General features: G+C 39.4%; 1 protein-coding gene and 1 long non-coding RNA gene across 4 annotated transcripts in view; one reads left to right on the forward strand and one right to left on the reverse strand.

The window, feature by feature from the left end:
* The window catches only part of LOC116756137, a 139081-nt gene that overhangs the window by 64552 nt on the left and 57556 nt on the right, over window positions 1–16973 (forward strand). The window lies entirely within an intron of this gene.
* On the reverse strand, window positions 6417–10818 carry LOC116756136 (endogenous retrovirus group K member 25 Env polyprotein). 2 transcript variants are annotated; one of them, XM_032636417.1, is made up of 2 exons: window positions 10741–10818; window positions 6417–8050 (listed from the first exon to the last, which is right to left on the reverse strand). In XM_032636417.1, the coding sequence occupies exon 2, from the start codon at window positions 8003–8005 to the stop codon at window positions 7325–7327; it is 681 nt and encodes a 226-aa protein (XP_032492308.1). In that variant the 5' UTR covers window positions 8006–8050; window positions 10741–10818; the 3' UTR covers window positions 6417–7324. The 2 variants fall into 2 exon arrangements, with proteins under 2 accessions (XP_032492308.1, XP_032492309.1); XM_032636418.1 differs by lacking the exon at window positions 10741–10818 and having other exon boundaries at window positions 6417–6622; window positions 7565–8022.

The raw sequence follows: 16973 nt of genomic DNA on the forward strand, positions 1-16973 counted from the left end.
CATATTCTTTGCTTAGCTCGTTGAACTTTCTCTCAGTCGACAGAGCTACCAACCAACCTCCTTGTGCTTTTTTTCCTCGTGATTAATAATCCATCTTCAATGGAAGGAAATGGTTCTTTCTGATTCGTTCTCCAAGTCTGCTGCTATCTGCCTGTAGGAGTCACACTTCTGATGTAGATAGCTGATGTTTTCATTCACTTTGGGAAGTTTCTTCTCTATTAAGTGTTTAACTCCCTCCTCAGTTGATTTTCTGTGAAGTTACATTACGTTCTTAGGGTAGTTCAAGGGGTATTTGAAGTTTCAGCTGAAGCTTTTAGATTTCATTTCGAAGGTGTGAGTTTTTAAGCTGTAAATATGCTTCCTCAAGCTGATGACTTTTTATTTGACCATGTGCTCTTTATTCAGTTGATTATCTTCACAAAATTCAAAAATGTGTCCTTGACTTTGTCATTCAAGCCTTTTTAAGTAAACAGCATCAATGAGTTTCTTCAAATCAACTGATTCATAGTCTAGGTGATCTCCATTTTCTGATTTACTCTTTTGGTCTAATATCAAGTTGCCAACATAAAATGCTTTCTGTGTGTAGTTTTAGATATTTTGACTGGCTCTCCTTATCGTTTACAACTTGTTTCATTCACGTATTCAAGTCCTCAGATATTTTTTTCCTGTTCCTTCAATTCTTGCACTCCTTCCTTCCACCTGGCAGCTCTGGAAAAGCAGTTACAGGCCTTCCTGAAAATTAGTATTTTAATCCAGACTATCCATGATTTCCCTCTGAAATTGCTCTGCATTCTTCTGAGATGCTTCTAAGATGTTTTTCGCATCAGTCACCAGGGAGCGACAGGATTTTAATGCATCTTCAAGTGGTTTTGTCTGTTCTTGAAGTCCAGCCATCATTACTCCATGAAATGAAAGTTTAGGGGGTTCGCTTTTCTGTTCTTTTTGGAGAAGGTCTACAGTGTCCTCAAATAAAGATGTGAACCTGTTTGGATATTTACTAAATGCTGCCAAATTCAGTCTGTGATTCAGAGGACTGGCCTCCTCTCCAGGTGACTTGAGGGCTCCATCAGTTTGTGGAATCAGTCTGATCGTCTCATGGACGTTACAACATTCTTCAACCCGAGCAAAAAATATTTTGTTAGCTCTTTTTACTAGCTCCTTAAAGTATGTTGACTCTTTTTTGATAACAACAATCAGGATAGCATATACCAGAATCTTCCAGAGACCCACAGAGACCCAGGCCTTGGCTCAAGCATTCATACACCATCACCAGATCACTGAACAGCACCTCCAGAACAGGCTGGGCAGACATTTTTGTGGCCGTCATCAGGCTTTCCATGACTCCAAAGGGACCACCACTCGGTCTCCAGTTGCCAATACCTGTGGGCCACAGCTGACCACAAGGAACCCTGTGGAGTGTCTCCCTGCTAATCCAAACAAGTGCCTGGCCAACAAGACAGACCATCAGTAGGCTGTGGGTTGGGTTCTTTAAAACAGTGTCTCCAACTTGGCTCTGCTCATGATTCTGCACAAACAGGAAGTTTAATTATGTATCCAGTGCATTGGGCAAGTGGAAACACTGATTGCAGGCAGAGGAAACCAGCCTGAGCTCTGAGCACTCTGACCCGGTGCCAGTAAGACTAGGAGATCAAAGCAGTGCCATGCCACTACCTATTCTCTGCCCATGAGCAGGTCAGGGCGTAATGATGGGGCACGCTGTGGTGGAGGACTCGACTCATTCTCCTGAGTTCAAGTTTCCTTCAGCAGCAGGGAAGCCTGATCCTGCCTGCAAAGGTCACAGGGCTCTTTCTCGCCAGGAGGCCCCCCTCCTGCTGCCCCTGCTTGGTGTTGGGTCTGTCCAGTAGTACAGGGGGGAGAGCACTGAAAGGACTCAGCCAAGGTATAAACTAACAGATCTGGATTTCACTATCTGAATGGCAGTGTCTTAACACTTAATGGATTTTCTGTGGGACCAGTTTGTCCTCTTTCAATCCATGTACTCCCAGATTGGGGACACTCTCTTCCACTGCTGACTTGTGACACAGGCTCCTTCAGTCACATGACCCTGCCATATTCAGCTCATGGCTCCCAGGGTTGTCCTGCAGTTGGTCTCCAATCCATGGAATCAAAGTGTGGCTGCCTCTGCAGAGGGAGCAGGTCCTTCTTTGGGAGGAATGTGCCACCATTCACTTATTTTTTTTAATTTAATTTTTATTTTATATTGGGGTATAGTTGATTTACAATGTTGTTAGTTTCAGGTGTACAGCAAAGTGGCTCAGTTATACATATACATACAATGATTCTTTTCCTATATAGGTTATTACAGAATATTGAGTAGAGTTCCCTGTGCTATACAGTAGGTCCTTGTGGATTATCTATTTTATATATAGGGTTGTGTATCTGTTAATCCCAAACTGCTAATTTATCCCCCCCCCCACACACACACCTTTCCCCTTCGGTAACAATAAGTTTGTTATCGAAGTCTGGGAGTCTGTTACTGTTGTGTAAGTAAGTCCATTAATATCATCTCTTTAGATTCCACATATAAGCAATATCATATGATATTTGTCTTTCTTTGTTTTACTTCACTTAGTATGATAATCTCTAGGTCCATCCATGTTGCTGCAAATGGCATTGTTTCATTCTTTTTAATGGCTGAGTAATATTCCATTGTATATATGTACCACATCTTCTTTATCCATTCATCTGTCGATGAGCATTTAGGTTGCTTCCATGTCCTGGCTATTGTAAATAGTGCTGCAATGAACATCAGGGTGCATGCATCCTTTCAAATTATGGTTTTCTCTGGATATACGCCCAGCTGTATTTTTAGTTTTGGGGTTTTTTTTTTGTATTTTTAGTTTTTTAAGGAACCTTCATTCTGTTCTACATAGTGGCTGTACCAATTTACATTCCCACCAAGAGTGTAGGAGGGTTCCCTTTTCTCCATACCCTCTCCAGCATTTATTGTTTGTAGACTTTTTAATGATGGCGATTCTGACCAGTGTGAGGTGATACCTCACTGCAGTTTTTTTTTTTTTTTTTTTTTGCGCTATGCGGGCCTCTCACTGCTGTGGCCTCTCCCGTTGCGGAGCACAGGGTCCGGACGCGCAGGCTCAGCAGCCATGGGTCACGGGCCAGCCACTCCGCGGCATGTGGGATCTTCCCAGACTGGGGCACGAACCCGCGTCCCCTGCATCGGCAGGCGGACTCTCAACCACTGCGCCACCAGGGAAGCCCCTCACTGCAGTTTTGATTTGCATTTCTCTAATAATTAGTGATGTTGAGCATCTTTTCATGAGCTTTTCAGCAATCTGTATATCTTATTTGGAGAAATGTCTATTTAGGTGTTCTGCCTATTTTTTGATTGGGTTGTTTATTTTTTTTGATATTGAGCTGCATGCGCTGTTTGTATATTTTGGAAATTAATCCTTTGTCAGCTGCATCATTTGCAAATATTTTCTCCCATTCTGTGGGTTGTCTTTTCATTTTGTTTATGGCTTCCTTTGCTGTGCAAAAGCTTTTACGTTTTATTAGGTCCTATTTGTTTATTTTTGTTTTTATTTTCATTACTCTAGGAGGTGGATCCAAAAAGATATTGCTGCAATTTATGTCAAAGAGTGTTCTGCCTATGTTTTCCTCTGAGAGTTTTATAGTATCTGGTCTTACATTGAGGTCTTTAATCCATTTTGAGTTTATTTTTGTGCATGGCGTTAGAGAGTGTTCTAATTTCTTTTACATGTAGCTGTCCAGTTTTCCCAGCAACACTTATTGAAGAGGCTGTCTTTTCTCCATTCTGTATTCTTGCCACCTTTGTCATAGATTAATTTACGATGGGGGTGTTTGTTTATTTCTGGGCTTTCTATTCTGTTCCATTGATCGGTATTTGTTTTTGTGCCAGCACCATACTGTTTTGATGGCTGTAGCTTTGTAGTATAGTCCAAAGTCAGGGAGCCTGATTCCTCCAGCTCTGTTTTTCTTTCTCAGGATTGCTTTGGCTACTTAGGGTCTTTTGTGTCTCCATACAAATTAAAAAATTTTTTGTTCTAGTTCTGTGAAAAATGCCTTTGGCAGTTTGACAGGGATTGCATTAAATCTGTAGATTATTTTGGGTAGTATAGTCATTTTGACAGTATTAACTCTTCCAATCCAAGAACACGGCATATCTTTCCATCTGTTTGTGTCATCTTCAATTTCTTCCTCAGCATTGTGTAGTTTTCAAAGTGGCTCCTTAGGGAGATTTATTCAGAGGTATTTTATTCTTTTTGATGCAGTGGTAAATGGGATTATTTCCTTAATTTCTCTTTCTGATCTTTCATTGTTAGTGTATAGAAATGCAACAGATTTCTGCATATTAATTTTGTATCCTGCAACCTTACCAAATTCATTGATGAGCTCTAGTAGTTTTCTGGTAGCATCTTTAGGGTTTTCTCTGTATAGTGTCATGTCATCTGCAGATAGTGACAGTTTTATGTCTTCTTTTCCAATTTGGATTCCTTTTATTTCTTTTACTTCTCTGATTGCTGTAGCTAGGACTTCCAAAACTATGTTGAATAAAACTGGTGAGAGTGGACATCCTTGTCTTGTTCCTGATCTTAGAGGAAATGCTTTCAGCTTTTCACCATTGATTATGTTGTTAGCTGTAGGTTTGTCATTATATGGCCTTTATTATGTTGAGGTATGTTCCCTCTATTCCCACTCTGGAGAGTTTTTATCATAAATGGATGTGAAATTTTATCAGTGGCTTTTTCTGCATCTATTGAGATGATCATATGGTTTTTATTCTTTAATTTGTTAATGTGGTGTATCACACTGATTGATCTGTGGATATTGAAAAATTCTCACAACCCTGGGGTAAATCCCACTTGATCATGGTGTACGATCCATTTAATGTATTCTTGGATTCGATTTGCGAGTATTTTGTTGAGGATTTTTGCGTCTGTATTCATCACTGATATTGGCCTGTAATTTTCTTTTTTTGTGGTATCTTTGTCAGGTTTTGGCATCAAAGTGATGGTGGCCTCATAGAATGAGTTCCGAAGTGTTTCTTCCTCTGCAATTTTTTGGAATAGTTTCAGGATAGGTGTAAACTCTTCCTAAATGTTTGGTAGAATTCACCTGTGAAGCCTTCTGGTTCTGGACTTTTGTTTGTTGGGAGTTTTTAAATCACAGACTCGATTTCAGTACTTGTGATTGGTCTGTTCATATTTTCTGTTTCTTCCTGGTTCAGTCTTGGGATATTGTACCTTTCTAAGAATTTGTCCATTTCTTCTAGGTTGTCCATTTTATTGGCATAATAGTTACTTGTAGTAGTCTCTTATGGTCTTTTGTATTTCTGTGGTGTTGGTTGTAACTTTTTTTCATTTCTAATTTTATTGATTTGGGCCCTCTCCCTTTTTTTTCTTGGTGAGTCTGGCTAGAGGTTTATCAATTTTGTTTATCTTTTCAAAGACCTAGATTTTAGTTTCATTGATCTTTTCCATTGTTTTCTTCATCTCTATTTCATTTATTTCTTCTCTGATTTTTTATTATTTCTTTCTTCTAACTTTGGGTTTTGTTTGTTCTTTAGATGTAAGGTTAGGTCATTTATTTGAGATTTTTCTTGTTTCCTGAGGCAAGCTTGTATTACTATAAACTTTCTGCTTAGAACTGATTTTGCTGCATCCCATAGGTTTTGGATTGTCCTGTTTTCATTTTCATTTGTCTCTAGGTATTTTTTGATTTCCTCTTTGATTTCTTCAGTGATTCACTGGTTGTTTAGTAGCATATTCTTTAGCCTCCACGTTTGTGTGTGTGTGTGTGTGTGTGTGTGTGTGTGTGTGTGTGTGTGTGTTTTGTTGTAGTTTATTCTTAGGACAGGGCCGAAAGTAAGCTCATCACACGAGATGAATTGTGCCAAAGCACAGCAGTAGAGGGCTGCCGCTCGCTCAGGCAAAACAGCGCCATCTGTCTTGCTGTGGTAACTTTTATTAAAGCATTATCTAGGTTTACACTTTAAGACTTGTTTTCTTAACATTTCAGAAGTGCCAAAGCAGCAACCTATGTTTTTATTAATTATACAGTCAATAATTGGCTTTCATGAGCACCTGCCGTGCTTCGTCCTTGAGCGCGAAAGCAGCACAAAGTTCCCACCATTATTTTGATTATACTGAAGTAGCACAAGGACATTTCCTTGCGTTCCCACCACTCTGATTATACTGAGGACATCTCATGGATCAGTGCCCAAAGCACTCAATGTTTCTTTGCAGGCCCCCAGTTTGCTGGGGGGGGCGCTCAAAGCATTCAGAACTGTTCACAACTCTTGCTTATTCGCATGCCCCTGGTTTGCCGGGGGCGCTCAAAGCAATCAGGACTGTTTGCAGTTCTGGCTTATTCGCCAGCCCCCAGTTTGCTGGTGGGGGGTGGGGGGGCTCATGGGTCACGTCTCCTTTCCATGTCCTCAGTTATTCCACTACATTTCCCCCTTTTTTGTTTTACAATTTTTGCAGCATCAAGGAGAACACGGCAGCATTACTCTCAGTACTAAACTACATGGAATTATTTTGCAGCTTGTGCAGCATCAAGGAAAACACAGCAGCTTGTTGCGATGTTGCATGGCGAGTAGCTTTCACTCATCGTCGGGCTACAATTAAACATATGATTATTATTATAATGAGCATTAGCAATCCTGCAGTAGAAGCTGTTGTGGCTCTAATACCCATGACAGCTGCAATCAACGTTCCTACAAATCTTTTACTTCTTTTTAATGCATCAGCTAAATATTGCAAAACAGCCATAGGAAGAGATTCTTGCCATTCCCTTCCAAGATTGACAGGAAGCCAAAGACCTGTCCGAGCTCGTAAGATATACAAACTTTCAGTAGATATGTTAAAATACTAGAGTTAATGCAGGTATATAGAGAGCAATTTTTACACATTATAATACCTTGAGTCTCATTCCATACAGCTGGTCCCTTTAACAATATATAAGGTAATTTCACACAACTACGAGTATACCGAGTAACATCTTTATGAAAAATCAAACTATGATTTTCAGATTTGTTAACCATATGTCCTACCCAGGCATTAATCTTTCTCAGAGCTGCCATAAGCTTCCATAAGTCCTTTTGGATAGGATATCCATTTAAATGAGGGCCAGGAGGAGAAAACCCTCCAGCATGCCATACTATGGTATCATTAATAGAATTGCTATAAATAGTGTTATCCTCTTTATGCCAGTATAAATTCTTCAAACCCTTTTTTCCTTGGGCAGAGCCAAAAGGGCTTCAATCAGTGACGCTTCCCCAAGAAGTATTAACAAGAACCCGAGCCATTTCTCCTCGGCATCAAGTCCAATGGACCCAATCCGATAATCGATCCATAAGAGGCACCTGGCATGGAGGCAAATAAGGTGCAGAAACATTTTCATTAAGAGTGGAATTACAACTTTTAAAACTATAAGCACTCAAAAGATATAACCCATGATATTTGCTTTCATTTTTGACAACACTTAACCATGCCTGATAATTCATTTTAAGGCAATGATCTCCCTTTCCCATACAAATAGAAGGTCCATTAACACCCACCGTGTAATTCTCTATTATCCTTCCTTCTTCTTCCGGCTTCAAAGGGCCTCTGTCATCAAAAGGACCAGGCAACCATCCAGACTCATTTACATATACGAGAATTGGGGCATCCCACCCGGTAACTCCCATATTAAGAGGAGGGTTAGGAATATAAGTCCAATAAGTATGGTTAGTACAATTTATCTCATTGGCTGATATGCTTATTACCTGTGCAGACAACATTGCCAACATAGCTACAAAAAGATTGGTACTAGTGAGGGGTTTACCCTGTGTAATGACAAGATTTTCAGCAGTGCCTGCAAACTTTTTCACTTGCCCCCAAGTCAATGGAGACGCCCTCTTTGTTTGATCCAATGGCACACGGAATGCTCTCTTGCTCAAATCCATCTCCGCAAATCCCTTCGTCATTCCCATCACATCAAGCCTACGCTTAGTTGCCATCCCGAAGCTTTATCTTCTTAGCCAGCACCCAATAGGATTCAGCTCCTGCAGAAACAAAAGCATATCCTCGACGCCAACGAAGAACCTCGCCAGGTTCCCAAGTGTTAGTATTTTCATTTAATATAAAAACAGGCTGTCTAAGTTCTTGTGTACTTATTTTTGTCCAATGTTGTCAGCTGCACTAAGATCATCTTCTCCATGATTCAAAAAATTAAGAGTAAATAAAGCAATATGTATTCTTTTCCTAGGACTTTGTACCTCATCTCCCCCTTTTTGTTTTATAAGCATTTCTTTCAAAGTGCCGTTTTGTCGTTCAATAACCGCTTGTCCCGTACTGTTTCCTGGGATACCTGTAACATGCCGTATATTATGTGTGGCAAAAAAAGTCTGACATTTTTGAGAGTGATATGCAGAAGCATTATCAGTTTTTATACTGTTGGGAATTTCCATACAGCAAAAGCTTCTAATAAATGAGTTATTACAGCATCCGCTTTTTCAGAAGATAATGGAGTTGCCCATGAGAAATGAGAGTAGGTATCTACAGAATGATGAATATATTTTAACTTTCCCAAACCAGGATATTGAGTTACATCCATTTGCCAGATAGCATTAGCAGATAAGCCTTTAGGGTTAACTCCAATATTCAAACAAGGTTGATTAATAGCAGCACATTGCGGGCATGTACGGAGAATAGTTTTTGCTTGTTTCCATGTAAGATTAAATTTATTTTTTCAATCTTCTGGCATTAGTATGATAGCTATGATGTTCTGCTGTAGCTAACATCATAATTGTACGGTACCCACTAAAGTATCAATAAAATCATTTCCATCTGCCAATGGACTCGGTAAATGAGTATGAGCACGAATATGAGTAATATAAAGTGGTGCAGTACGTAGTCTAATTATATGTTGTATTTGCAAAAATAAAGAATGCAGTTCTGATCCATTATTTGGGATAAAAGCGGTCTCTATTTTTAACTGTAAATTCCACATACTGAGAGTCTGTAATTATATTAAGAGCAATTGGATAATCTTGTAACAATAGTATTACAGCAAATAGTTCTGCTTTTTGAACTGAAACATATGGAGATTGTAACACCTTTTGATCATGACTGTTAACATATCCTGCTCTTCCCGTTTTATTGGCATCAGTAAAAAAAGTTGGTCCTATAACAGGATCTAATTGAACTATTTTTGTCAAAATCCAATTAGTCTTTTTCAAAAATTGCAAACGTTTATCAGAAGGACAATGATTATGTGTTTTACCTATATAATGAGCACAGGCAATTTGCCAGTTATCCTCTAGTTGAAAAAGGGTTTGTATTTCTCTGTTTGAAAAAGGGACTATAAGTTCATGTGGGTCCTGACCATATAGTTGCCTTAATCATAACCTACCTTTAATAATAATATCAGCTATTTTTTGTACATAAGATTGTAATTTCTTTTGAGCTTTATGAGCTAAAAATATCCATTCTATGACATTATCTTGTTGTTGTAGTAAACCAGTAGGAGAATGAGGAGTATGAAATACAATAAGTCGTAAATGATCGAGAGATTCAGTCTGATCCAATTGTGCATCATGTATATGTTTTTCTATCCATTTAAGTTCTTGTTCAGCCTGGGGAGAAAGTTCACAGTGACTATTTCAAGGTCTTCTATCTAGGTATGCTTCCGAAAACATATCAATTTTTTAACATGTTTTCAGTAGCATAACCAGACAAGAGTCCCCGAACATAATTAGAATGCATCCCATATGCATTAATGGCTTCTTTTAGCATTTAAAAAATTTTTATATCATGATGGTTATACTCAACATTTACATATCCATTCGGAAATTGATTATTAGCAGGCATAGCTTGTCTAACAATAGGGAAAGCAAAAACTGATTTAGAATATTGCTTTTCTTGTTTATTCATCTCTTCTTCCAACAACAGTCTATTAGATTCAGGTTTTAGAGGAAAGCGAAACTGACGAGAGGCTCCAACAGGATAAGCTGCTAATTCTAAGGAGGAGCCGAAGGAATAGTAAGACATGGCTCCTGATATGAAGGAGTAGTAGTATTGCTTTTATTTTCTTCCAGTTTAGTCATCAAATTTTTTAACTTTGAAAGTATATCAGAAATCTCATTCTGTTGAGAAAGTGGCATTTCATTTTGTTTGCTAGCCTGCTCCCGATCTTTATTACCATCAGAAAAAGTCCCTTCATCACTGGAATCCGAAAAATCCTCTCCTGTCTCAGACACAAGGGGAGGAGGCGGAGGAAAGTCCTCTATAGGAGACTCACGAAACAGAGTAGGAAAAGCAGCAGAATGATCAAGAGCAGAATTCGGACGCTGAGGACGCGCCCCATAGTCACTTTCAGTTTCAGATTGTAATGGTTCCAGGGAAAGGGAAATTAATTTACAAAGAGACCAAACACGGAAAGATATAGGGTCTCCACGCTGATCAGCTCTTCTTAAGGCTCGCATAACCTGTTTCCAAACTTTTAAATTCAACTGGTTATGACCAGTAGGTCGAAACCAGTAACAGTGTTTACGAACCAGCGCAAACAATTCATCAAAAGATTCTTGTTTCACTTTCACTCCTGAACTCCGTAATAACTGTTTCAGGAGTTTAATGTATTGAAATTCTACTGAATGGGAATTCCCCATTACAGTTCCTCTACTGTTGCCGAAGGTTTCGCTTACTCTGAGCGGACCAATTTCCCCTTCGGTCCCGCGATCACGCGATTACTTACCTTCAGGTCCCTGTTCGGGCACCAAGTATTGTAATTTATTCTTAGGACAGGGCCGAAAGTAAGCTCATCACACGAGATGAATTGTGCCAAAGCACAGCAGTAGAGGGCTGCCGCTCGCTCAGGCAAAGTAGCGCCGTCTATCTTGCTGTGGTAACTTTTATTAAAGCATTATCTAGGATAGACCTAGAGTCTGTCATACAGAGTGAAGTAAGTCAGAAAGAAAAAGACAAATACCGTATGCTAACACATATATATGGAATTTAAGGGAAAAAAATGTCATGAAGAACCTAGGGGTAAGATAGGAATAAAGACGCAGACCTACTGGAGAACGGACTTGAGGGTATGGGGAGGGGGAGGGGTGAGTTTTGACAGGGCGAGAGAGAGTCATGGACATATACACACTAACAAACGTAGTAAGGTAGATAGCTGGGGGGAAGCAGCCGCAAGGCACAGGGATATTAGCTCGGTGCTTTGTGACAGCCTGGAAGGGTGGGATGGGGAGAGTGGGAGGGAGGGAGACGCAAGAGGGAAGACATATGGGAACATATGTATATGTATAGCTGATTCACTTTGTTATAAAGCAGAAACTAACACACCATTGTAAAGCAATTATACCCCAATAAAGATGTTTAAAAAAAAAAAATTTTTTTACAGCTGAGGAAATAAAAATTATAAGCCCCCAAAAAAAAAAAAAAAAAAAAAAAAAGCATTATCTAGATTTACACTTTAAGACTTGTTTTCTTAACATTTCAGAAGTGCCAAAGCAGCAACCTATGTTTTTATTAATTATACAAGCAATAATTGGCTTTCATGAGCACCTGCCGTGCTTCGTCCTTGAGCGCAAAAGCAGCACAAAGTTCCCACCATTATTTTGATTATACTGAAGTAGCACAAGGACATTTCCTTGCGTTCCCACCACTCTGATTATACTGAGGACATCTCATGGATCAGTGCCCAAAGCACTCAATGCTTCTTTGCAGGCCCCCAGTTTGCCAGGGGGGGCGCTCAAAGCATTCAGAACTGTTCACAACTCTTGCTTATTCGCATGCCCCCGGTTTGCTGGGGGGGGGGTGCTCAAAGCAATCAGGACTGTTTGCAGTTCTGGCTTATTCGCCAGCCCCCAGTTTGCTGGTGGGGGGGGCCTCATGGGTCATGTCTCCTTTCCATGTCCTCAGTTATTCCACTACAGTGTTTACAGTTTTTTTTCTTGTAGTTGATTTCTAATCTCATAGTGTTATGTTTGGAAAATATGCTTGATACGATTTCAATTTTCTTAAATTACTAAGACTTGTTTTGTGAACCAGCCTGTGATCTATCCTGGAGAGTGTTCCATGTGCAATTAAAAAGAATGTGTATTCTTGTTTTTGGATGGAATGCTCTGTAAATATCAATTAAGTTTATCTGATCTAATGTGTCATTTGAAACCTGTGTTTCCTTATTGATATTCTGTCTGGATGATCTGTCCATTTTGAAAGTGGGGTGTTAAAGTTCCTCACTATTGTGTTACTCTCAATTTCTCCTTTTATGGCTGTTAGCATTTGCCTTATGTATTGAGGTGCTCCTATGTTGGGTGCATGTATAATTACAATTGTTATATCTTCTTCTTAGATTGATTCCTTGATCATTATGTAGTGTCCTTCTTTGTCTTTTGTTAACAGTGTTTAAAGTCTTTTGTCTGATATGTGTATTGCTATTCCAGCTTTCTTTTGATTTCCATTTGCATGGAATACCTTTTCCATCCCCTCACTTTCAGTCTGTATGTGTCCCTAGATCTGAAGTGGGTCTCTTGTAGACAGCATATATATGGGTCTTGTTCTTGTATCTATTCAGCCAGTCTGTGTCTTTTCATTGGAGCATTTAATCCATTTATGTTTAAGGCAATTGTTGATATGTATGTTCTTATTGCTGTTTGTTTCTGTAGGTCATTTTTTCCCTTTCCTCTTTTGTTCACTTGTGATTTGATGACTGTCTTTAGTGTTAGGCAGCCTGTCTGCTGATGGGTGGGTCTGTGTTCCTGTCCTGTTGATTGTTTGGCCTGAGCCATCCCAGCACTGGAGCCTACAGGCCAGGTCTTGTTGCTACTGATCCAAGCAGTATGTCTGCCTGTAGGAAGAGTTCAAGTAGATGTGCACTCCCTGCTATTTCCGCCACCATATTTTATGACCCCAGAGAGATCCACGGCCGTCTCCCAACCCCACCTCCCCAGCAGGCCCTGCAAGACCAGCAGATAAGTCTGGCCCAGGCTTCTATGAAGTCACTGCTTTTGCTCTGGGTCCTGATGTGCACAAGACCTCGTGTGCACCCTCCTTGAGTGGAGTCTCTGTTTCCCCCAGTCCTGTAGAGCTCCTACAATCAATCCCCACTGGCCTTCAAAGCCAAATGCTCTGGGGGCTCCTCCTCCCGATGCCGGACCCCTCGGCTGGGGAGCCTAATGTGGGACTCATAGCTCTCAGTCCTGTGGGAGATATTCTGCAGTATGATTATTCCCCAGTTTGTGGGTCACCCACCCAGGTGGTATGGGATTTGATCATATTGCATCTCTTGTGGTTTCTTCTTTATGTCTTTGGATGTAGAATATCTTTTTTTTTAAGTAGGTTCCAGTCTTTTTTTATTGATGGTTGTTCAGCAGTTGTGATTTTGGTGTGCTCGTGAGAGGGGGTGAGCCAATTCCGATTTCCTTTAGAATCAATTATGCCATGCTAAATGGTCTACAGTACCACAAATGACATTAAATGAAGGTTGTATATGCATTTATGTTGACTTCTTTCTTACCTGGGCATTAATTTTATAGGGAACATGAAGATTTTGTACAGGTTTTTTTTCATAATGGTGTCTTTTTCCCTCTATAAGTTACAGTAAATAAGCCACTCAAAAGAGATTGTGCAATTGTCCTGGATATCAACAGATCTATCACTGAGCTTAAGAAAGCAACCACAAACAACCCAAACTCCATAGCTTCTCTTTTACATGCACACTACCAAAACTTTGCCATGAGATTTTACTGAGTGCATACTGTGCCACTGCACCAGGCTGGGACATGTTTGTGATACTGAAGGTTTTGTTGTGGTTATATGAATTAATTCAGAATACATAATTTTCAAAGCCCGATTCATCTTTCATAGTTCAACCAGGAGGAAAGTGTTCATGAATTGAAAGAAGTATGTGTGCTGCTTTTTCTGAGCCTCTTAAGCTATCCTTTGAAATAACAAAAGCCTCTCATGTCTTTATCTGTTCATGTGCTTCAGTCAATGTTTTCAAAGTGCTTTCCAAGCACAAAGACATCTCTGCATTTATTCCCCAGCTCAGGTGTGGATGGAATCAACTCTTGCAGAAAGAGAAAGAAAACATCAAAGCTCTTTCAGGTCTCTCAAGTACTCCAGGAAGCAAATTTAGTCATGAAAAAAATCAAGAGTAAAATTCTTCCTCGGTTTACTCATTTATGGATCATGGCTTTATTTGACAGCAGTAAAACAAAAGTGTGATGTGGAGACTATGCAGGATTAAAAGGACAGAAATTAACTTCACAGTGAAGCTTCAAGTTTAGGTTTTTAAGCAAGTGTATGAGAACCTCTTATCATCTGAATAAATGGTAATCTTTCTAGGGCCTTTATTTCTCTTATGTTAGATTTTACTGCTATGACTTTGAGCTTTCTTTCTACAAATAGGGAAACAAATGTTTGTTTTATTCCCTATAGGGTGAGCAGAATCTAGGCAATTGAGGAAGGCCCCAGTGACTTGAGAAATTCCATGATATCTGTTCATATTTTAGCACTTTTTACCTTGGGGCAAAAATGTTTTATTTTTTCTTAGCACTGAAAAATTTCTCTACAAAGTTTTTGCCATAGAGAATGTTGTTTTTTTTTGTTTTTTTTTTTTGCGGTACGCGGGCCTCTCTCTGTTGTGGCCTCTCCCGTTGCGGAGCACAGGCTCCGCAGCATGTGGGATCTTCCCGGACCGGGGCACGAACCCGTGTCCTCTGCATCGGCAGGCAGACTCTCAATCACTGCGCCACCAGGGACACCCGAGAATGCTTTTTTGTTTGTTTGTTTGTTTTTGCGGTACGCAGGCCTCTCACTGCCGTGGCCCCTCCCACCGCGGAGCACAGGCTCCGGACGCACAGGCCCAGCAGCCATGGCCCACAGGCCTAGCCGCTCCGCGGCACCTGGGATCCTCCCGGACTGGGGCATGAACCCGCGCCCCCTGCATCGTTAGGTGGACTCCCAACCACTGCGCCACCAGGGAAGCCCTAGAGAATGCTTTTTTAGCCACCTCTCTCTCTCTTTCCAGGCTGAAATATAGATCTTACTAATATAGAAGCATGAAAAAATTCAAGGAGTATGACAAATTTAATGTAACTTTACAGTGATAGTGTAGGCAGCCTTGATGGTAAAAGGAGATGAGTCTGAATTAGTGAATTAGTTATACTTTAAAATAATGTTCTGTCATTTCAAAGAACAGAATACTTCACATCCCATTTACAAACAGGGTTTGAAAAAATAACCCTACTCCTTGTCAGTGACAACTAACTGCTTGTGGGCCCAGTTCCTTCAAGTGCCTTTTCATGGAGTCTTAAAATACCCTACTACAGGCCCTTTTTGCTACTGGCAGTTATATATATTTCATGTCTAAATGGCAGTTATATATATTTCATGTCTTATTTTATTTAAATCCTGAATTGAGTACCATGCAGTAATTTGTTTTTGTCTATTAAGTACCCATTACAGAACTCTGGCCTACAATGTGCAAATTAAATTAGGCAGACTTTATTGCTATACATAATGCATGTGAACATTCTCTTCTGGGTATTTTGACTAAGTTGTTCCTTAGGAGAAAAAAAAAGATGCTTAGTAAGTTGCTCAGAACATTGAGGGAGAATTTATAGACCAAATCTACTACTCTCATAGGCTTCTTGTTATAAATAAAAAATAATGAACATAGTGCCGAATAGTGCCAGAAAAAATCAGATTTAATCCTTACAGAATATTTTTATGTACAGAGAGATCCTTAACACCACTTGATTTCAATTCTAAAAACTAAACTGAGAAAAACACATTTTAAATTATTTTTATTTCTGTTCAGTTTGTATTCATTTTAAAGATAATAACTACCATACAGTGAGCACTCACTTTGTTCCAGCTGCTATCTTAAGTGCTGGCTATGTATTATTTTATTTAATCCTCATGATCCTAAGGCAGGCCCTCATGTCATGGCCAAATCACAGAATGAAGTCATGGAGACTTAAAGTATACAGCTCAAATGACACTGGAAACTGCTTCCTCACTGCTGGTGATAACCCATTGGAGGTTCAAGAAACCAAGTGGGAAATTCGCTATCAGCGTTTAAAAAATTACAGAGAATAGAATAGAATGAGAAATAGCCCAGGGTATCACAGATAGGGAAAGTAGCATTTTGTGAGACGTTTGTTTTAAATGCTCATGCACATGTGTGTGAACTAATTCTTGATGTTAAAGTGCACGTCTTATTCTGGGTTGTGGCTTAAAAAATAAGAAATATCAACTATGCTTAAATCAAAGGCAACAGTAATCTGATTCTAAAGAGCTGAACATATAGCTATAGCTTAATTTTTAAAAGTTGTGTATAGTGACTATTATAGGATAGAAGATACATGTTGGCCCACAGCTAAATATTCTATTTTTTTCCAGTCTTATGATATTTCTTTTTTTCTTATTGAGATAGCATTGGTTTATAACATTATATAAGTTTCATGTGTACAACATTATATTTCTACTTCTGTATATACTACAGCATGCTCACCACCAAAAATTTTAGTTTCCATCCATCATCAGACAGTTGACCCCCTTCAATCTTAAAATTCACGTTAAAAGGAGAAACCACTTTAAGATTAATCCCCCTTCTATCAGATTGATAGAACTCACAACAACAAAAACACATAAACACAAAATCTCGTTTATTTTTGTCTGAAGCAAAAAGGAGCTCACTCAGCATAGGAACAATAAGCAAATCATACAAATATTGAGAAACAATGTTCCCATGAATACATATGTATATATATTCTTAATAGCAGCGATCAGAAGTTTAACACAATGTAAGGTGGTTTTCAATAAAGAATGCTTTCTGACAGGCTTTTGAGTAGGAAGTGAACACATCAATCACATAATGGTCACTTGAACCCGGTGGACTGTGGAAACCATCTTGGAATTTACATTTAGTTTCACCATTGAGCTGTTCAACTTTTGCATTTCACTCAATTT

Source organism: Phocoena sinus, chromosome 6 (genome assembly GCF_008692025.1).
Source record: "Phocoena sinus isolate mPhoSin1 chromosome 6, mPhoSin1.pri, whole genome shotgun sequence".
Classification (NCBI taxonomy): Eukaryota; Metazoa; Chordata; class Mammalia; order Artiodactyla; family Phocoenidae; genus Phocoena; species Phocoena sinus.

What these genes read in the sequence shown, in the direction of transcription:
- LOC116756136 (XM_032636417.1), bottom strand. Translation starts at nt 8,005, where the DNA reads ATGGCAACTAAGCGTAGGCTTGATGTGATGGGAATGACGAAGGGATTT.